We start from the raw sequence: 23,190 nt of genomic DNA on the forward strand, positions 1-23,190 counted from the left end.
CGGTCTTATTTTGCACGGAGCCTTACAGAAGTCCGAGGAGGAGACGAAGAGGGGCCGCGAGGATCCCACACCCTAGGGCAGCGCAGTGGGGCCCCTGGCCGTGCCGGCCTATGGGGTGGGCCCCTCGGCCGCCTCCCGACTCTGCCCCTTCGCCTATTTATTCACTCCGTCGCGAAAACCCTAGTACCGAGCCACGATTCGAGAAAAGTTCCAGAGACGCCGTCGCCGCCAATCCCATCTCGGGGGATTCAGGAGATCGCCTCCGGCACCCTGCCGGAGAGGGGAATCATCGCCGGAGGACTCTACATCATCATGCCCACCTCCGGATTGATGCGTGAGTAGTTCATCCTTGGACTATGGGTCCATAGCAGTAGCTAGATGGTTGTCTTCTCCTCTTGTGCTATCATGTTTAGATCTTGTGAGCTGCCTATCATGATCAAGATTGTCTATTTGTTATGCTACATGCTGTGTTTGTTGGGATCCGATGAATATGGAATACTATGTCAAGTTGATTATTGATCTATCATATATGTGTTGTTTATGATCTTGCATGCTCTCCGTTGCTAGTAGAGGCTCTGGCCAAATTGATACTTGTAACTCCAAGAGGGAGTATTTATGCTCGATAGTGGGTTCATGCCTCCATTGAATGCGGGACGAGTGACAGAAAGTTCTAAGGTTATGGATGTGCTGTTGCCACTAGGGATAAAACATCAATGCTTTGTCTAAGGATATTTGTTTTGATTACATTACGCACCATACTTAGTGCAATTGTCTGTTGTTTGCAACTTAATACTGGAAGGGGTGCGGATGCTAACCCGAAGGTGAACTTTTTAGGCATAGATGCATGCTGGATAGCGGTCTATGTTCTTTGTCGTAATGCCCTAAGTAAATCTCATAGTAGTCATCATGATATGTATGTGCATTGTTATGCCCTCTCTATTTGTCAATTGCCCAACTGTAATTTGTTCATCCAACATGCTATTTCTTATTCGAGAGACACCACTAGTGAATTGTGGACTCCGGTCCATTCTTTTACATCTGAAATACAATCAACTGCAAACTCTGTTCTCTGTTGTTCTTCAGAAGCAAACATCATTCTCCACACCATACGTTTAATCCTTTGTTTACAGCAAGCCGGTGAGACTGACAACCTCACTGTTAAGTTGGGGCAAAGTATTTTGATTGTGTTGTGCAGGTTCCACGTTGGCGCCGGAATCCCTGGTGTTGCGCCGCACTACACTCCTCCACCAACAACCTTCACGTGGCCTTCATCTCCTACTGGTTCGATAACCTTGGTTTCTTACTGAGGGAAAACTTGCTGCTGTACGCTTCACACCTTCCCCTTGGAGTTCCCAACGGACGTGTGCTTCACGCGTTATCAGCAGGTTCCACATTGGCACCGGAATCCCTGGTGTTGCGCCGCACTACACTCCTTCACCAACAACCTTCACGTGGCCTTCATCTCCTACTGGTTCGATAACCTTGGTTTCTTACTGAGGGAAAACTCTCTGCTATACGCATCATACCTTCCTCTTGGGGTTCCCAACGAACGTGTGCTTTACTGTCACAAGGAGCTACTTCCTGGCGCCGTTGCAAGACCCGTCACGCGTAAGCAGCCGGCGTCGAAATCGAGCATCGCGCGGGGAAATCGAACCACCGGCGCCGACGCGGCCAACCACGGGAATTGATCACTGGTGGCTGGCCCTGTTCATCTTCCTCTTCCATTGCTTTATATGCTCCACTATTCTTCACCATTGCCAATCAGTCTCTCCATCCTCCTCTCCTCCACCATTCGCAAAAGCTTTCTCCCTCTTCGTCGATGGCTCCTCGGACTCGGGTGTACCACCTCATGGCCGAAGGGATGGCATTCAAGGTCACGGTCGCGCTGCGTGCAAGAAGGGTGGAGAAGTGGATCCGTGGCATGAAGAGGGACTTTCTCGATGCCGCAACGACCAAGTGTGTCGGCTTGGACTGCGAGTTCACCGACCCTCGCTTGGCCGCTGAGCAGCGCGCCGCCGTCCTTCAACTCTCGGTGGCATCCGAGACGTTGGTGTTCCAGATTATTTATGCTGATGAAGTGCCACAAGTGCTCAAGGAGTTCTTGCAGGACGGGAACATCAGATTCTGCGGTGCCACTATCGGCAATAATGTGAAAATGCTACGTCACTACGACATTCATATCACTTCTGCGTATGACCTCCAGAAGGTAGTCCCGAACCCCACCAACAAGCCCATTCCGAGTCTATATGATTTGGCAAACTATACCATTGGGACAAACCTTGAGAAGAAGAAGTACAACAAGAAGAGGATGGACGTCGCCGCACAAGAAAAAGAAGATGAGCTCATTTTTGGATGGGCTAATTTTCCTTTGAGCTACGAGCAAGTGCACTATGCAGCTCTAGACGCTCGTCCGGGCTTCGAGATTGCTAGAAGGCATTGGATGCTAGTTGGCTACAATAGTCATGTTGATCATCTCAATATTAAAAAATGATGAGTAGTGGTGGTCTTCTATATTTGTATGAACTATGAATCGTTTCAATATATATGAACTATGTGTACGCCTTTTATATATATGAACTATGTGTCTTTCAATATATATGAACTATGTGTATTTCATATATATGAACTATGAACTATGTGTCTTTCATATATATGAACTATGTGTCTTTCAATATATATAAGCTGTGTCTTTCATATATACGAAGCTCGGGGGCCCATTTGTGTAGGTGGAAGGCTTAATATCAATGTAAGTAATTTACGAGCATTGGAAGGCCTTCACCGTCTTGGTTTTACTACTCTGAATGCATGTGGTATGATTAGAAAGATAGAAGGTAGATATTACTTCAATATATCGAGAGCTGATCCCGTTGATCACTGCCCCTATGCCTAATGGTCTATTCTCTCTCGAGGATAGGCGTTTGCATTATGATGCGCAGGTTGAGGCTAATCTACCCCAACAATTGCGGTTTACAAAGTTCAAGATATTAATTATTTGTCCATATTATATGAATAATACATATTTTAATTGATAATAATATTAATAAATGAATGAAAACATAATTATTTTATATTCAGATCACTCACATTTTTCTAATAATAAAGCATATATTACTTGTCCAATTGCGGTTTACAGATTTCAAGATATTAATTATTTGTCCATATTATATGAATAATGCATATATTATTTAATAATAATAATAATAATAAATGAATAAAAACATAAGTATTTCATATTCAAATCACTCACATTTTTCTAATAATAAAGCATATATTACTTTCCAATTGCGGTTTACAGATTTCAAAATATTAATTATTTGTCCATATTATATGAATAATGCATATATTATTTGATAATAATAATAGTAAATGAATGAAAACATAATTGTTTCATATTCAAATCACTCACATTTTTCTAATAATAAAGCATATATTGCTTGTCCAATTCCGGTTTACAGATTTCAAGATATTAATTATTTGTCCATATTATATGAATAATGCATATATTATTTGATAATAATAATAAATGAATAAAAACATAATTATTTCATATTCAAATCACTCACATTTTTCTAATAAAAAAACATATATTATTTATTCAATTCCGGTTTACAGATTATTTTTGGTTTCAAAAATAAAAAAATGTGACACAATGGTATAAGAGTTAATAGGATTGATATGGTAGTATTTACAATAAGTTATAATCACATTCTCGAGAGTGCAGCAGGAAAGAACCGAGGAATTAAGCGTGCTGAGGGTGGAGTAGTGTGCGGATGGGTGACCGACCGAGAAATGATGACCAAGTCTACAATTTGACTACAGATTAAGTGTAATTAATATTAAAAATAGTCCAAATGAGAGAGTAACAAGTTAAACAAAAAGAAAGTAGAAAAGAAAAAAAAAGAAATTAGGAAAATGAAAAACATTATTATTGAAAATAATAGTATGTCGCGGTTGGGGTTACGGGCCGGGACTAAAGGTTCTCCAGCCCAACCATGTATCACGGCCACATGGAGGGCCATTTATCCCGGCTGATAATGGGGCCGGGACTAAAGGCCGTGACTAGAGCCCGTTACGGGCCACAGCAGAATTCCCTGTCTCCACTAGCTAACTCTTCTCGCCGTCAAACTCGGCGGCGATCGAGGAGACTAGGCAGCAGCGCTGTGTTCCAAGCGCGGGGAGGTGGATGGCCGCGGACTCGACACGCGTGGGCGTACTCCTGGTGCATCGGCGGCACCCTCCTGGCGCACTGGCGACGACCTGCCGCGCGTGGACGGCGTACCAGCGGCCTAGCTTGGTAGAGGAAGGAGAAGACCCTCTCCCATTTTTAATGGGAATTCCTATTTTAATTTTTTTATGTGGGGGATTTGATTTGTGTGTGACACAAAAATATATTTCGAGTTTAATTTTGCAAAATGGAACTAGCACTTAGGTTTCCACCTGCCACACAGTTGTGGGCCCGAATAGTCAGATAATGGTTTAACACGGATGAAATCAGTGCTCTTCATCACGAACATGCCCCAATAGTGGTATTCATGTGACATATCGAACGCATTTGGTAGTTCCGTGACACGACTGCCTCAATTGTGGTAGTTTTTTGTCATTTACTCTCTTTCATCACACATAGCATCATGGTTATCGGATTACTTCCATCCTTAATCAATGTTCTTATTACTCAAGTGATAGTCTATTTTCCTCAGTTTATAGGCTCCACATATAGTCTTGTAGGAAGAAATTTGTATACTGCAATGCCCCATAAAAAAACTGTCATTACTGTCATAGCTACTGTGCCATTGGTACTGTCATACCTATTGCCACTGCCATTGTTATTGTTATAGTGAATCTTGCAGTTTTATGCTTTACCCAGAGTTCTGAAAGAGTTTGGCCAGTGTTAATTGTTGCTCATAATATTTGTTATACTTCTCATACGAGCAAGTCTCATCCCGTGTACCTGTTGGACGAGTTTGGCTTCAAGCCCGGTGGTGTCACAGAGTGTCCAAGTTACTACATCATACATGCATTGTTTATTTTGTTGTACGTCTCGTAGTATACCTAACCAAGTAGCCGAAGACAAGCTAATGGACTGCCTCTGTACTGTAACACTTCTTATACAAGACATTTCACACACACACAAAGATTCAGTACACTCGTTTTAGTACAGAGCGACCACCTTGCGGTTCAGAAACTGGGAAAGTTTGACCTTGTTGGGCATATGGAGAGCAGGGCAGCGCGGACCGTTCGCTCGCAGGTGGCGTCGCAGCATAGCAGGGTCTCTACTCTCTTATCTATCTGCTTTGTGTCTGTCCCGTTGTATTCAGTATACACCCTCCGTCCCATCAAAAGCGTATCAACAACGACAACATCAAAGACTTTTTCCCAAACAAGTTGGATAGGCTAGATATGAAACCTAACGGAAATAAAAGGAAGCCAAAACAAGAACAAGAAGGAAAAAGAGAGATGAGACACTATCTAGTAGGTAGATACATGTAAATTTTGACAAAGATGAGACACTTTTGGTGGAACGGGAGGAGTATTTGAGCCTGAACTTCTTTCAAATCAGAGATGGAGGTGCACATGCCTTGATGTCATCGTCACCAGAGAGCTCGTGGGTGAGTGCCACCGATCTGTGCAAATGTACCACAGCGAGTGTCGCCTGACCCAGGCATTGCCGTCACCGACGGTAACCTGGGAGAAGGTGATGGCGTAGGCATTGCCGCGGCCACAGCCTGTTGTGTGTGAGGACACAAAGATGATTCACCCGTTGGGGTGTATGGCGTACGAAGTGATCTTGACGGGGATCTCGTCGGCTGCAGCAGTGAGGAGGCTCGCGTCCAAGCCCGGTGATGTTCACATGTGGCGCATCGCTAGGTTTGGAGTAGGGTTGCAACACGGGACCGGAATCGGGATGAATTTTCTTCTGCCATGCCCATCTCCAGCGTATTTCCTTCCTCTAATCAGGAGCTAAACTATGCCTTATTTTCTTTTATTGCGGGACGTTGCGGAACGCCACGCTGCAACCCTAGTTTGGAGGAGGAGTTTGGCAATGTGTACGATTGGTGATCTCTTTCTTTTCCACGGAACAAAACAACGAAACGGTAAGTTTGACTTGGCAGTGGCAATGCACGTAATATTAGCCTGCGGCTTTTTTATGTACCACATTAATCTAGTTGGCTCTTTTCCCTTCGTTGGTTTTTGTTCGTGTACTCGCGCGGGATCACTAGATTGAGTTGGTTTCCGGTTTTCCTGATGTGGGATAGCACCTGGTTTTTTAACGTACGAAAATGGAAATCGTTATTTTACCTACCAACACCACTGATTTCTGTTTAATAGTAAAGATAATTAACATCAAATGAATATGCTACAAACAAATACTGTGAAGAAAAAAATTCTATTACCTTTGAACGGCAGTATTCGCTCCGTTCCGTGTCTTCGCTTAACATCCGGGTTCCGAACCTGCCAATGATTTGAGAGGCAACATAGTGCTGCTTTGTGAGCCCCAGCGCACCTGCCCTCCGGCATGGCAACATGTGGACTGCCAAGCTAGGAGAAATGCATGTCTTCTTGATGAACTTTTGGAACAATGTGAGCAGCAGGGCGACCAACCCTTGCAACAACTCTGCGTTAATTGCACCAAGCAACCATTTAGAACAAGTAAAATAAATCCTAATCAGTTCGCATTAAGAATTAAAATGATACTTTTCTATTGCTTTCGACAAATATATGTATGCTATGATTTTGTTCATGTACTTATGTACTATTTTCCATATTTATGTTTGATTTTTTTCCTCTACTCTCTCCAATTTTTTCCATATGTATGTTATGTTCTTATTTAGAGTGGAAACCATGCAATGACAGTGGCATGCCACGGATCCGTCTAGGTGCCGCTGGTTCAACCTTTGTCAATATATTCAACAATGAGCCATCAATTATACATTAGAAGTAGGAGATGAAACATCTTTCACACGCTTCTCCGAGCACAAGTAGTAGAATGCATTGGATCCATTGATTATGTAGTAGAGGGGGGCATGATGTTGTTATGTCGAACAATTTATGTGCGCGGAGAGTGAGACTAGCTTGTCCACATCCATGAATCCCTTCTTGATAATGCACCCAAAATTTTCACACAGGTGCGTCCTGACATGTTTAACAACATTGCCAACTAGAATTTTGCTAATTAAAATGAGTTTCGGGTGATTTTTTAAAACTAATTCAAATTTAAACTTCAACTGTGCTCTAGTATGGTCTAGAAAGTTCGGAAAATCGTTTTAAGGTACCCAAGAAGGGTGATATCCAGTATCCATAAATAAAGTTAAAAGATTCGACCATCTAATATGGATACACATGCTACCAATTTTTACACCAATTTAAAAGAATTCAAAGAAAATATAAAAAACATCAAAAAAAATGCAAAACTTGTGCAAGAAGTCCTTTCATGTGTCGTACTACCCAGGTAAAACAAGTAACCCAAGTTACGACAATTATTTTTAAAACGCTAGCTAGGTGCACGCTAGCTAGAGATTACGACCGCTTCGCCTGAAGTTGCTCGTGAGCTTCGTGGTCCTCCCAAATTTCGCGGTGGCCCGCCACGTGGTGGTCCATAGCCAGAGGATCATCCGGTCACAGCTCCGCAAACTCGAAGTTGAGCTTTGCATGAGCTAATTACACTTTTAGTCCATCAATTTATGCATCATGTGATAGTTTAGTTTTACATCTTGCAAAGTGTGACACTGCAGTCCTAGAACTTGTATCACATATGAAGTTTTGGTCCTCGGTCAATCAAAAACAGACATGTGGTGCTGCAATTTTTGCAAAAATAGTCCTGATATTTTTAATTTGCCCATGTGACCTTTGATGCCATCTTACATGCAGGACCCATCTGCCAGGGCTACGAAATAAATAAAATTTATAGTGCACGGTGGAGGTTCGAACTGACGACTTACTGTATATCTTAATCTTAACTATTAAACGCGGATAGGTGGTGGTGGTACGTAAAAAAAACCTTTGTACGTCAAGAAAAACCTGTCAAAAAAAAACCCACGACGTCCGTGCTGTAGCTTTTGATGGTCAATTGGTCATACGCAAAAAAAACAGGTGTCCTTCTTTCGTTACGTCTTGGTTTCCTTCCCACTCTTCCTCCCATCACGGAACGTGTTAGTACCGAACTCTACTCTACCAAATCAAAACCCAATCGGTTGCTTATAAACGAGGCCCTGGCCGCGAGAATTCGGTTCGGAACGTGGCCAGCTCGCCGGATTTTTCGGCGTCGTCATCGATGGGCGGCTCAAGGTTGCAGCGCCTGAGCTCGAGTACCCGCGCATGGCGGGGAGGCCAGCGGCAAGTAGTGACACTACTCCCTTGAATGGCTATGCGCGCAGCCGATGCTGACCTCCTCCAGTCCGGCAACGGTCGGGTCGGCGAGTAGGTTGGCGGCGACTCTGTAATCCACTTTCTGTTCGGCATGGGGTATCAGGCGTACCAGCTCTTAGATACGTACCCAACAATGGCTTACAAAATTTTAGAGAGTACAATTTGATATTGATTAGATGGCTTAGACAGTACACTTTGCTATGCGAGCGAGGGTTGTTGCTTACACTTTGGTTTGCACCATATGGAGATATGTGCAGGTTAAATGGAAATACTAAGGAGTTCAGAATTTGACAGATGTTAACAACTCAAATTTACCTATTGTATGTCTTAGGCAGTAGCTGAGTTTGCTATAACTGCAGTTAATTATTCAGAAATTCTGTTAGTTTTGAACTCAGTATAGGTAACATTGCTTTAAGAAAAATATGTGCGGCATTTTCTTCAATTACCATGTCGATTTTTGCTACTTTGAAACATGTTTAGTGAAATATTATATTGATAATAATTACTTCAAATGATTTTGTAGTGCGACCATCTTTTCTTGACATGTCCTTCGTCTTCAACATCTAGACCGTGTCGACTGCCGTTGCCGCTTCTCCCAGAGTCAACCTGACATTGTTGGTTGCGAACAAGAAGTCGCCGAACATGTCAAGAAAACCACGTCCCTCCCGGAGACGAAGAAGCTCCATGACGATCCGAAGATCCCACATCCAGAAGAAGTCCTCGAGAACCACCACCGCTCCCAGAAGTTTCTTGTCGAGATGGTGCTGAAGCTAGGAAAACTTTATTAGAGAAGAGGCCGCCACCACCACTTGAACGCCGCCGCACCAAACTAGGGCTGAAGGCGGGGATACTTTATTAGAGAAGACGCCACCACCAACACTTGAACGCCGCCGCACCAAACCAAAACCCTAAAACCAGGGGAACAAAGCCCTTCCGCCGATGGCGGCCGAGATCCACCCCGCATCCATGGCCCGAACAGGAGGCGAAATAACCCTAAAAGCCTCGGAGGTTACTCTCGAGCGAATGGGTATGGAACAACTATGCGTGGTTAAACGCCTCGGAGGTTACTCTCGAGCGAAGGAGTATGGAACAACTATGTGTGGTTTCTTCTCTAAATAATTTTGTTCGATACTCATCTTTCTTACTCATTAAAAAACGTGACGTGTCGTGGCAACGCACGAGCATTCAGCTAGTATGCTTATTCTTGGTTGCCATCGGAGCACATAAAGCTTTATGTACTAGTTATGGACATTATATTTTCTTATACAAATAATACATGCCAATTGACCATATATATTTTCCTGTTCCGATTTAGGGAAGGGTTGTTAAATACATCAATGGTCACTGGACTTAGACCCATTGCTCGCTTTCATCACCATACTCAGAGATACGCAATTTACGGTCACCGAAGACATGAGGTTGCATCGTACACGGTCACTGGAGGAGGTAGAGCGCCGTATTTGCTGACGTGGCAGGGTGTCGACCCCACATGTCAGGCCCCAACCATCAATATAGACTATTTTCAAATAGTAATAAAAGGAAGGGCCAAATTGCAAAGATGAAAGGGAATGCATCCAACCGGAGTGAGATCAGGTGACATGCACCTTTTGCTTGCATGTCACCGTGTGACATGCGGCCTAAATCTAAATTAAATATTATAAAAAAAATTGAAAAAAAATCATGCATGTTCACAACACATATTAAGACAACCCCTAAAATTTTCAGATCAAAATTCGAAACATACATCGAGAAACAAAAAAGAGAAATCTATCATGAATAGTTTCCGAATTCAAATCTGAGTTTCTCTATAGACTATTCACATCTGAGTTTCTCTTTTTTGTTTCTCGATGTATGTTTCGAATTTTGATATGAAATTTTTAGGGATTATCTTAATATGTGCTGTGAACATGCATGACTTTTTTTAGATTTTTTCGCAATGTTTAAATTTGAATTTAGGTCGCATGTCACACGGTGACATGCAAAAGGTGCATGTCACCTGATCTCACTCCCATCCAACCGCCGGCGCCTTGCCGTGCGCCGCCTGCCCCGTCTTGTCCCCCTGCCCCGTCTTGTCCCCGGTTGGGCCCGTCCCCCATCTCTCTTGGTTGAGAACCGGTGGTGGCGGCCGCGCGCCCTCGCCCCATCCCCGTCCGCCGCCCGCAGGTGATGCATGAATGCGACGTGGCCACGCTCCTCTCCTTCCTCTTCCTCGTGCATGTCCAGGGAAAGGCGCTGGCCAAATCGAGGACGAATCTCGCCCAAATCGAGTCTTGGCGAGAGAGCACGGTACTCCGGCGAGCCATACATTACCGTCCCCCACTACCGGACGTGCTCCCCCTCCTGGAAGAGGTCCATCCCGGTGAAGTTGTTGTCCAAGAGCCGGCCTCGGTGTTGACAAGCACGTCGTCCATGAACGTCCTTGGGCACGCGGAGACGCACGTCGTCCGGGCGGCTGCAGACGACCGCGACAAGAGCTGTGGAGGGAGGACGGCCCTAGCGCGTGCGGCCAAGGGCCTGCCGGCGGGGCGCGCCATCGTGGACCCTGCTGGCGGCGGGCGTGTGTGGATGCGAGGACGGCCCTGGAGCGCGCGGCGGAGGGCCTGCCGGTGGCGCGCGAGCCGCACTGGGGAGAGGTGGCGAGGTGCCAGGGAGGTCGGAGTAGACCTTGCGCGGCGGGGCATCGTGGGAAAAGACGACGGCCGCGCGTCCCTGCTGCAGCCTCCCGGGGAACTGTTTGGCGGTGCCCCCGCATTGCCCCTGCATCTCGAGACGGCGGCGCGCCCGCACTGCCCTGCATTCTCGAGACGGCGGTGCCCCTGCCCTGCCAGGTGGAGGAAGACCTCGTCGTCTCCAAGCCCACACCAGGGGAAGTGGCACGCGCATGGACTCGCGAGCGTCGATTGTGGAGCGCGGCGGTGTCCCTGTGCCCTCTCCCTTTTTCCTGGGAGCCCGCAGCAGCTCATGCGATGGGCGTAGCGGCACGAAGGAGGGACCCCGGCGACCGGAGGAGCGACGAGGAGGAGGACGGCAGCGGGGAGGGGCATCCAGGATTTTATTTTATTTTGGTGTTTTTAGGTGGGTGATTTGGGGAGGAGCTATACTGCAGAAGAAAATAAAAAAATTGGGGATATTTGCAAAATGAAATCTGGCTGAGACCTGACAGATGTGTCCACCACTTGCCCCGTTTGCAAAATACAACGTTCTACCGCGGGGAGTGACCGTTTACGAACCACTCGCTGTATTCGGTGACCGTAAATCGCGTATCTCTAAGTACGGTGATGAAGGCGAGCAAAGGGTCTAAGTCCAGTGACCAGTGATGTATTTATCTCTTTATACAAACTACTACTTCCGTTTCTGAATATAGACCGTATAGTTTTCCTGCACGAGAATTAACGCATGGGCTAAGATGGTTATTTTCGTTGGTTTTGGACCAAACTTCCCCAAGGGAAGGATGCTGATAGTATAGCAAGATTAGGAAAGTCTGCATCCTTGCCATCTCAACCTGATTTTTCCCGGATCATATCCCAGTAGATTCCACAAATCTCTCTCTCATTAACTCTCCTCAAATCAATCAGGCTACGTGAGAGAGAAAGAAAAAAGACAAAAAAAAAGAAAACTAGCTAGCCGGCCAAATCAACTGATCGCATCTATTCCTAAATTACAGGGATTGACATGTTTTGTCTTAATTGTACGAATCCCATGCGGCAACTTATAGCCAGGGGTAATTTTGACAACAATTCTAATACGGCTATTTTTTGGATTTTTGGCAAAAAATTATATGGCTTATATAACAGAGTAATAAGTAGTATGAAATAGTAGAAGAATACAACCTTTAGAAAACAATTATTTACTACATGTATATATTAGAACTCAATTCCTAAAACGCTCTATTATATAAAATAGTACATATATTGAATTGTATTCGCAATTTACTGTATATTTTTCAAATGAAATATATACCAGTTTGACAAAGTTTACATGTTCATGTTTCTCCTATATTTTACATACTACACGAGTTGCAGTAAAAAATGGAATACACAACTTGCCAAAATCCCGGTGGATCGATGATCGAAGAGGATCACGAAGAATGAAGATTTGAGAGAAAATCGGTAGAAAACGGGTAAATTGCAAAAACTAAATATAAGATAAATTACAGGAAATTAAGATAAAATTAGGGTTCATATTCTTGATTGATTGCAAGGGGATACAAGGGTAGGCTTATATAGACCTAACCAACTATAACATCACACCATATGTGGAATACCGATAGTACCCTTACACCTACTAACCAACTACTCCATAATCCATATCCATACTAGTCCCTGACACCTCTCTCTCTCTCGCATGCTGCGGCCAGTGGGTTGTCGGCGCCCATGCCGCTCCGTCGGTCCCGGCAGGCGCTCGCCACGCCGCCGCCCAATCTACTATGGCCAGCAGAGACCCCGCCTCTACTTGGCCTCCTTACATAGAGGTCTGGATCCACACAATTTCGGGGCAAATTTCGGAATAGCTCTGACATCCCTCCTTACACAGTGATCTGAATGCACACAATTTTTGGCCAAATTTCGGAATAGCTCTGACATCCTTTGGGGTTGTTATTTTCTTTCCATCCCTCGCCGTCTTTCTCTCGAATCTTTGTGAGGAGGCTTGTTGATTAGAGGAAACTTAAGCTATATAAACCGGCCAAACTTGTTACGGTGGAGTGAGGTGGGACTATCTAGCACAAAATAGTAATGTCAGATGGCTAATCTACTGCACCCTTTGGACGGACGGACGGAGGCCCACCAATGCAACTACCTCGCAGCGCAATGGACCGAACACCTGGGCTGCGAGATCGATCAAATACACGGTGGGTTTGTTCGGGATGGGAAAAATATAGCAGGAACCAGTACTCGTAATGGCATCTTGCAGTATTATGTGTAATCCATCTAAGAAAAAGTTGGATGAAAATTTTGGCAGAAACTTAGCTCCTTTATTATTAGGTATAGATATAGATAGATTTAAGAGTTTTTTTTAACAGGAAACACATTTTATTGATTAAAACACATCAATACAAAGTGTTCCCTCGATGAACTTTGGAACAGAATTAAAAACACAACTAGAGTTTACATCCAAACTAGATTTAGCTAACAAATGCGCTGCCTGATTAAAAGCACGCTTGGTTTCGAATGAAGAGGTAAAAGCGCGGACAGTTTCATACGTAGGTTGGAAAAAAACTGAGTAGCACAAAAATATGTGGGTCACGGAACCAATTTTCCCTTATAACATTATGCAATGAAAACACGTTCTAGTTGATGATGTTTTATCCGTGGTTCCACTAAATAAATATAGTGTCTGTAAGAGGGTTAACCCCGAAATAAATGGAATGATTGTTTCTAGTTAGTGCAAAGACTAATGTTAATTTATTTAAAAGGAACCGGATGTTATTTTGGGAAATTGAACACTTTGGGTTCCCTCACAGTAAAGTCTATAGGTGCGGGCATGATGAATGGGCATATGCTGTTCCTTAGAGCATCTCCACTGGTCTCCCCACAGAGCCTCCCACGGCCACTTTTTTTCATCCGGACGGCGAAAAACTGCCCAGTCAGGCCCCAGTTCCTCGTTTTGGTCCGGATTTGAGCATATTTTCGTCCGGACTCCCCATGCCATCCTCGGTTTCCCGGGGGTCTCCCGGGGACTCCGGATGAAGCTAAACCAACCGCCCACGCCCACGTGTCTCCTCTTTCGTCCGGATTCCCCGAGCCATCCTCTTTTTTCCCGAGAAACGCCGCTTGGGGAGCACACGACTGGGAAACTACTCCTCCCCAAGCCAAATCTTCCTCCAATCCGGACGAAAATTTCGCCGGATTTGGACGTGGGGAGCGCCAACGAGTGGGGATGCTCTTATGAACATACACTAGGAAGTTGCAGCGCGGCGCACGCCGTGCCCGTAAGGTAAATTTGTAGCGACCAATGGAAAAAAGTAGTAATATTTTTCATAAATAAAAGATGGGATAAATGATGGATTGTTTATATCTGACACTTTTGTAGAAAAAGGCAATAATATGTTTCTCAAACCAAAGAGGCGATATATAACATGGTAATTCTTCTGTAGACAGTAATTTTTGCATGTTAAAAGATTATTTTAAGTAGAGACGACGGACGATCTACCTATTTGATTTCAGAATAAGATAGTAGTATGTTTTTTAATAAAGAGGCGACATACAATCTAGATTTTTTTTTCAGATTACGGCTAAAGGTTAGATTGATCAACAACGCTTTGTAATGGAAACAAAATAACAGCTGGAAACTTCCATGATACCAGTGTCGCTGCCGCTGGATTCGTGGTTGTGCGCCATCACCGAGAAGGTGTGGTTACAGCGAGGCTTTTAGAAGGAGTGACATGAATGAATGGAGACAGCGGGAAATGAAGGGAGCCACAACGGTTAATAGTGGACGACGGTGTGCCCATTGAAGATGCTTTTACAAGAAATGTCCATTATGTGATTCCGAGGAACCAATTAACCGTATATTTTTTCACTTGTTCCTTCGCTCGTGTTATTTGAAGAGTTGTGTGTTTTATGTTTAATATACCACCTCCTGCCAATGCCAGGAATATATGTTCGAAAATCATTTAAATGGGATAGAGAAGAAAACTAAAGCACATATCCACAAATGTATTTGTGCTCTAACTTAGCCATACGAAACAGCTGGAATGCTTTTAATAGGAGTGGAAATTATCTTCTTTTTTTCAAATTATTCGTATGGTTACACACTAGATACACAGTTGGCCCTTTATTTTTCCGAACACACAGCAGGCTCATATGGTTTGGGGATATGTAGGCGTCGAGAGACAATCTTTCGGCTATCCACAACAATAGTGGCTAAGAGATTACATGATGCATAACAATTAAAATTTATGTTCCATTCCGCTGATTAATTTATATGTACACGACATGTGACCCATGATATGTATAGTGTGAACTCTGAATCTCTAGAATGTTGCAAGATGGAGAGCCCATGGGCCATGGCTATTCTGGACTATATACGAAATCTGTCATGAAAAAGTAGCTCTAGAATCCGGAATCAAAGGAATGCGCAGACAGGGTAGCAGAACTAATTTTGCAGAGAATAATGATAATAGAAAATCAATTATCACAATTTTTAAAGCCGGATCGAAGCCCTGGGCCATCGTGGGATCCCTTCCACTGCCGGCGACGCCTTATGACGGTTGTCAGCGAAGCACTGCACACCGACCTGGACGCGAGCACTTCGCCGGCAGCTACATGCCTCCATGGCGTCTCCCCGCACCTCCTCGACTCATACACGCAGCCTCATTGTGCCAGTTTTGCAATGGAAGGTGCCGCGCCACCAGATCCGGACGGGAGGAGCACCTAGCCTTGTTTAGGGGAGGCGGCAGCAGAACCTGACCTCGTCGCCGTCCGAGTAGCCCGCTACGACGGCACTGGTCACGGGATCAAGCTAGCGAGGGGATAGCGACAGAAAATGGAGAGAAGGCAATTTCAGCGGCATGTGTTTGCAGCCACTACGACCAGGACCAGTTAGAGCATCTCCAGTCGTGTCCCCCAAAGCGTCCCCCAAACCGCGTCGAATTGAGCGTTTAGGGGACGTGTTTTGCTCGTGCCGCGTTTGGGGGACGTCGCTCCCCAGCCGCGTCCCCCAAACGCCGCCCCCAAACATTTAAAATAATTTTTCTTGGCATTTTTATTTCAATTTCCACAAACTAATACATAATTGGGAACGTGGTTTACACAAAAACATAGTTTGGAACATGGTTTTCCACAAACTAATACATAGTTTGAACCATGGTGGACACAAATATAAAATATTGCAAAGAAACTAAACCTAACTAGGCCGTGCATCGAAGGTTTCGTGTGTTCGCTGCTAAGAAAGAACACTCGAGGGCACACTCGATCACCTAAACCGGAAAATCCAGCGGGATGATGGTGCCCTTGTTGGTTCTACCGATGAGGCGAACAGGCGGAAACCTCCGTGCACGTATTCGCCGCGAAGAAACAACACTCATTCGGTCGTCCTCCTCGTCGGTGCTATCGTCGTGGGAGTCCCTGTCGACGTGGTAGTCCCGGAGGCAGCGCCTCTCGTCGAAGACCTTGACGCTCATGTCCCCGTTGCCGAAGTAGGAGAACACGAGGATGAAGCCGGCTTCGAGGCCGTGGTGGCGCGCGAACTTCTCCCGGCCCGATGTTGAGGTACATCTTGCCGCGCGCGTCGTAGATCGCCTTGACGATCCACCGGCGGTAGCCGCACGAATGCTCCCGCGGATGCATCGTGCGCGGGCGTACGCCGCCGACGTACTCGGCGAAGGAGTCCGGCAGCCTCCGGATGCCGCGCGGGTCGCCCTTGAGGACGTGGACGAACTCGAACAGGACGTCCGGCTCCACGTCCATCTCCGACGATGAAGACGACGGCGTGGGAGGCGACGGCGAGCGTTCGGCTATGCCGCGGCCACGACCACGACCACGACCACGGCCGCGGCCGCGAGGTCGGCCTCCGCCTCTACCGGACATAGCGTCGAGTCTTGTTGAGAGATGGTGGCGGCCGGGGTTTGGGAGAGAGGCGCTAGGGTTTGTGTGTGAGAGGGACGATGAGAGGCGCCCCTTTTATAGGCCGGAGGGAGGCGGAGGAGCGGTGGCGCTCATTAACGCCGGCACGCGAGCTAGGCGCGACGGGACGCGTCGCCGCGCCCTCTGCGGGAACCGCACCGTCGATGCGCGCCAATAACTTCCGTCGCGAGGTAGGCGACGGTTAGGTTTAAATTAATTGTGCCGCTGACGGGTCGGCCCCGCCACTCCCCGCCTCGCTTTTCGTTGTGTCCGGCGTCCCCGGTGCGTCCCCTGTGGGACGGGGACGGGCTCGGGGCGCCGGACATCGTATAGGGGCGCGCCGGACAAAAAAGGGCTTTGGGGGACGCGGCTGGATAGCATTTTTGGTCCGGCGCGCCCCAAATCCCTTTGGGGGACGCGGCTGGAGATGCTCTTAGGGCATCTCCAACCGCGCGACCCAAACCGCGCCCGCGCGTCCGTTTGGGTCGAGCCGGACAAAAACACGGCCCAGCGCGGGGACGCACCGCAAAAGCGGACGGCCGCGGCGTCCGGAACGACGCAAACCCGGCCCAAATCTGGGCTAGGTTTGCGTGGCCGCGGATGGCACGCGCCGTCCGCTCGCGTCCGCCCGCTGGTCGCCTCGTCTCCCTTGGGCCCACCTGTCGGTGACCAAGGAGACTATTAAATGGGGACTGGAGGGATCCGGCCCTCCACTCCGGTCCCCACTCCACTCCCGAGCAAAACCGCCGCCATGGCCCCGAAGCGACGGTTCGCTCCCGGAGCGAACGACGACGAGGCCGACAGCCAGTCGGCGTCGGCCGCCGGCGCTGCGGGCCGGAGGAACCGCGGCGGCCTCCACATCGGAGAGGCCGCCCGCGGTGGTGCGGCATTGCCGCAACCGCCACCGCTCCTCATCGAGCCCAAGCCGGAGTCCTCGGAGGAGGACCCGGACCTCCGCGCCGCCCTGATCATCTCGGCGGCGGAGGAGGAGGCGAAATGGCCGCAGCTCCATGCGGCCATTCGCACCTCCGAAATGGAGGAGGCGGCGCGGCGGGAGGTGGAGGAGGCGGAGGACTGGGACCTCTACGCCCAGGCCCTCCAGGCGCGACGGGAGGAGGAGGAGGAGGCGGCGCGGCGGGAGGAGGCCAGGCGCCGCGCCGACGAGGCCCGCCGCCGAGGAGCGGCGGCGGCGGGAGGACGAGCGGCGGCGCCGGGAGGCCGGGCGCCGCGCCCGGCGAGAGAGACAACAGCGCCTCGGGAAGGAGGCGGCGCTCCGTGCGCCGGCACGGCGCCGGGTGGCTCCGGACCCCACTCGCCGTGGGAGGAGGCCCTGTGGTCTCCGTGGCCGGAGTCCCCGGCGCGCTCCAGCCCACGACAGCGCGTCGCCGCCCGGGGTGGACGACGACGACGTCGCCGACGACGCCCACGGGGGCTAGAGCGGCGCACCGGCGGCCACCGCGCCGCCGACCAAACCCTAATAGAGGGTTTTTAGTATAGGTTTAAATTTAAAAGCCCATATAGGGGCTTCTTTTGTTAGTTATTTGCCCAAAAATAGGGCTATGTATAAATTTGCCCAAAATAGGGCATATGTTTTAATCAAATTTCGTTTAAATTTGCTTTTTTCCTTTTATTTTCGTGTTTCCGGATTATGCGATGCGTCCGCGCGTTGGACGCAGCGCGCGACCCAAACGGACATGCGGATGCGGGCCGCTGTCCGCGTGTCCGGCCGGCGACCCAAACGGCCCAAAACGGACGGCCCAGCGCGTCCGTTTGGGTCGCGCGGTTGGAGATGGCCTTAGGTCTCCACAGTAGATGAGCCAATTCTTTACCGTGGCACTGTTTGTATTTGGGTAAAAAAATGTATTTTGGCCCAGATCGAGCAGCGAACGATCTGGATATTACTAAACGACACTTATTAGCGCAAAATCCCCTAAAAAACATATTAGCTCAGAAACAAAACTAAACGACACTGTAGCATCACGTTGAAAATCGCTTCTATATATGTGGGACGAATCTAAAATCTTGTTCGAACTGGAGTCTTTTTTATCGAAAAATCAACCGATCTATTCATACTCATCAAGAGATCTTGTGCAACGTGTGGAATAAATTATGGAGATGTGATGGAAACTACTAAATAATATTCACATGGCGCAAGAAGGAATTTACTCTATATACACACGGGGCGTTGCAGCCCCAATCCTAGATCGGACCGGTATTGTTCACAATCACAAAAATGACAGCAAACTTTTCCAGCCTCCACGCTATTAGTTTGTGTCGATCGAGCGACTTTTTAAAAATAGAATGAGACTTACCTTGTTTAATCTTCAGGAAGGCCTTATAGAGCGGTTTTGGTTGCTTCCGTTTGATTGCCTTCCGTCGGAAGAACATATATATAGTAGACAATAAGCAGCAGGAGGAGGAACAGTGGCAGGAAGGGCGCCATCTGTTGGACTATGTAAAGTTAAATCAAAAGCTGGCTTCTATTGGTTACCTTGGAAAGGTAATGGAGGCACCGCTCGGCGACGAGCGAGGGCAGCACGATGAAGGAGCACATCGCAGCAACGACCCACGTTGGCGTGAACTCAAGCGTCGTCATCGGCACTCCCCGGCCACCGGCTTGAGCAGATCTAGCTAGTCACCGGGAAGGGAGACGGAGGCAGATCTAGCTAGTTTCACTCACGAACAAATTATCAAAGCTACGGAGAATAGAAACATACTTATTTGCGCGTTGGACAGAGTAGGTGGGAAGGGTCGGACTTTGACTTTCTCTCTGGAGATCACGGCTTCCTTATCCCCACCCCGTCCGAATAAAAAAGCATGTCGCTACTTCGCTCCTCTCCGTCCTTATCCCCACCCCAAGGACCTGCTCCAGCGGCGAAAAGAAGATGGACTAGCCCCCCCTCGAGAGGACCCCGTCGCCGCGATGCTGGCAGAGGAGGAACGGGAGACGGTGGTGGGATGCACTCTCGGCGTCTCCCGCCGATGCTCATGGCTGTCGCGCTCACCGTGGTTGTAGCGGCGGCGTTCCTGAAGTGCAGGCTATAGTGGAGATAAGCGATTTGGAGCTGATCCCCGTAGAGGCGTAGACGGCGACGCCGCGGCCTGGATAGCGCTGTCGTACACAGGCGTGTTGGACAGGAGGGCTCCGGGAGGAGCGCCGCTGGGTCGACCACTCTTCGCGGCGGCGCGACAGATGTAAGAGCATCTCTCAAAAGGTATCCCAAAGGTTTTTCGGTGTGCCTTTGGCCCAGCGCAGCCCAATAATATCTGGCCCTCCAAGCTTGTTCCTGACACAGCAAGAAGCAAGGTGGGGAGTGGTGTTAAAATATTGGTCCCATATTTTATAATCCATATTAAATTTTAGATTTTTTTATAAATCTCAAAGTCCACATAGTGGCAGCCGATGGCAGCTCACTAGAGAGTGCTAAGAGGTGGAAAATTTAGTCTCACATAGAAAGTTGAGAGAAAGTTAAACCATCTTATAAGGTGCGTTGTTCCACCACTAGTAAGAGCATCCCCAGCGGTTGGGGCTCCCCAGGCCAAAATTCGGCGCTATTTAGCGTCGGATGGATGTATTTTGTGGCCTGGGGAGGCCCATTTTCCCAGCGGCGAGCACATGGTCGCCTGCTGACGCTCACCCACCGCGTGCATATCGACGGTGCAGTCGCCAGGAAGGGGAACCGTCGGAGTGGCCTCGACGCGTTGAACCATCGGAAATGGTCCGCGAAGGGATCTGGGGAGCCCAAACGCCTCGCCGGGAACCGTCGCAGTGGCCTCGTCGCAAGAAACGCCTTAATGGAGCACGAACTTCGCAGAAGAGCAACCGCCGCTCTCTTCATCGAGAGACCTACATATACGGTTCCCGACGGTCGACGCCATTCATCTATTCTCTCCTCACCATCCTCTGTCAACCATGAGCGATCTCTCTTGGCCATCGGACACCGCCAGCGAGGGAATGCCGCCTGGATGGTGCCATTGGTATACTTTCGGCCGTCAGCACAGCCTCTCCGCCGTGACGGCGAGGTAACAGCGTCAGGTCTGTGTCGTATTTCAGCCATGTGCCGACGGCAAATCCGTCGGCATAGCTATTTTTCATTTTACCAGATTAATCTTCGAAATAATCATAACTAAATCATTATAATTCAGAAAAATACAAATAATATATCAAAATTTTCAGAAAAATAAGATCTATCTTGGAAAAATATCAAACTCGGAATATTGCAAATATCTTAAAAAACCTTCTAAAAATTGAGCTATCATGTCCGATGTTTCATGGCTTTCACGCCGAACAACCAATATTATGGCTAGAGTCGTTGCATAGTTTGTGATAATATGCCCATATTGTGCACACATGTGCATCTTGGGATGTCTTACGATGTTGCAGGAGGAAGTTTTCCATTTCATCGCACGAAAAAACTATTTTCCATTTTTGAGGTGCCGACAACGGGGTGTTTTGTGAAGCAGCCACCAAATTAACGTTTCACATTGGTAGAAACACATTTTCCAAAACTATTAGACCACCTAAGATGGACAATTTATCAACCGGTGTATCTAGAAACTTTTCGTCCACCCCTCATGAAAAAGATAAATTGCTGCTGAATCGGTAGGAGGCCAACCAATTTTGAACTACAGGTACATGATATAATGTTCAAGATTTTTTGTAAAAATTATTTTTAGGTTCAAAACATGCTATTTTATCATAGATTAAGTGCAAGTTTAGCGAGCCTTATCCCCGGGCAAAGGATATTCATGCCCGCCGTTTTGATTATAGGTTGAAACAGATATAACAAATTCGAAAACGATCTAAACAATGTGAAACCTTCGCGTGGTGTCATATTATGTGTCATAGTTGCAGGGAAAAATATTAAAGTTGGAAAATTGCAAACATCACAAAAAATCTTTCACAAAATGAGCTATCACGTTCAAGGTTTCATGACATTTAGGTCAAACGGCCAATGTTATAGATAGAATCGCGGAATAGTTTGTGATAATGTGCCCATATTGTGCACACATGTGCATCTTGGGATGTCTTATGATGTTGCAGGAGGAAGTTTTCCTTTTCATCGAACGAAAAAGCCATTTTCCATTTTCGAGGTGCCGAAAACGAGGTGTTTTATGAAGCAACCACCACATTAAAGTTTCACATTGGTACCAAAACATTTAAAAAAATATTAAACCACCTAAGATGCACAATTTCTCAACCGTTATATCTGGAACCTTTCCATCCACCCCTCATGAAAAGACAAATTCCTGCCGAATCGGTGGGAGGCCGACCAGATTTGAACTACAGGTACATGATATAATGCTCAAGATTTTTTGTAAAAATCATTTTTATGTTCACAACATGCTATTTCATCAGAAATCCAGTGCAAGTTTAGCGAGCCTCATCCCCGAGCAAAGGATCTTCATGCCCACCGTTTTGAATATAGGTTGAAACGGGTATAACAAATTTGAAAATGATCCAAAGAATGTGAAATTTCGCGTGGTGTCATATTATGTGTCATAGTTGCAAGAAAAAATATTAAAGTTGGAAAAATGCAAACATCACAAAAAAATCTTCACAAAATGAGCTATCACGTTCGAGGTTTCATGACATTTTGGTCAAACGACCAATGTTATGGATAGAATCGCGGCATAGTTTGTGATAATGTGCCCATATTATGCACACATGTGCATCTTGGAATGTCTTACGATGTTGCAGGAGGAAGTTTTCCTTTTCATCGAACAAAAAGCCATTTTTCATTTTCGAGGTGCCAAAAACGAGGTGTTTTATGAAGCAACCACCAAATTAAAGTTTTACATTGGTACCAACACATTTTTTAAAAAATATTAGACCACCTAAAATGCACAATTTCTCAACCGGTGTATCTGGAACCTTTCCGTCCACCTCTCATGAAAAAGATAAATTTATGCCGAATCGGCAGGAGGCCGACCAGATTTGAACTGCAGATACATGATATAATGTTCATTTTTTGTGCAAAAATCATTTGTAAGTTCACAACATGCTATTTCATTAGAGATCCAATGCAAATTTTGCGAGCCTCATCCCCGGACAAAGGATCTTCATGCCCGCCGCTTTGAATATAGGTTGAAACGGGTATAACAAATTCGAAAATGATCCAAACACTGTGAAACCTTCAGATTTGAACTGCAGAACATAGTGTAGGAGCAAAAACTGCGCAAATTTAATCTGACACGGTACTAGCTAGTAGGATTAGAGCTGTTGCCATTGTTGGCAGCGAAGATGCTGCCGTTGCTCGGC

General features: G+C 46.9%; 1 protein-coding gene across 1 annotated transcript in view; it reads right to left on the reverse strand.

Annotated features, from left to right (window-relative positions):
- Positions 1-19,698, reverse strand: part of LOC124694345 (MLO-like protein 1) — a 43,171-nt gene extending 23,473 nt beyond the window's left edge. The window contains exons 1-3 of the mRNA XM_047227340.1: positions 19,420-19,698; positions 19,241-19,298; positions 6,393-6,613 (exon numbers count right to left, since the gene is read on the reverse strand). Of these exons, the coding sequence (XP_047083296.1) occupies positions 6,393-6,613; positions 19,241-19,298; positions 19,420-19,524 (384 nt within the window). The 5' untranslated portion in view covers positions 19,525-19,698. The remainder of the gene's footprint in view (positions 1-6,392; positions 6,614-19,240; positions 19,299-19,419) is intronic.
- Positions 19,699-23,190: the final 3,492 nt, after the last annotated feature.

Source organism: Lolium rigidum, chromosome 3, assembly GCF_022539505.1.
Source record: "Lolium rigidum isolate FL_2022 chromosome 3, APGP_CSIRO_Lrig_0.1, whole genome shotgun sequence".
NCBI lineage: Eukaryota > Viridiplantae > Streptophyta > Magnoliopsida > Poales > Poaceae > Lolium > Lolium rigidum.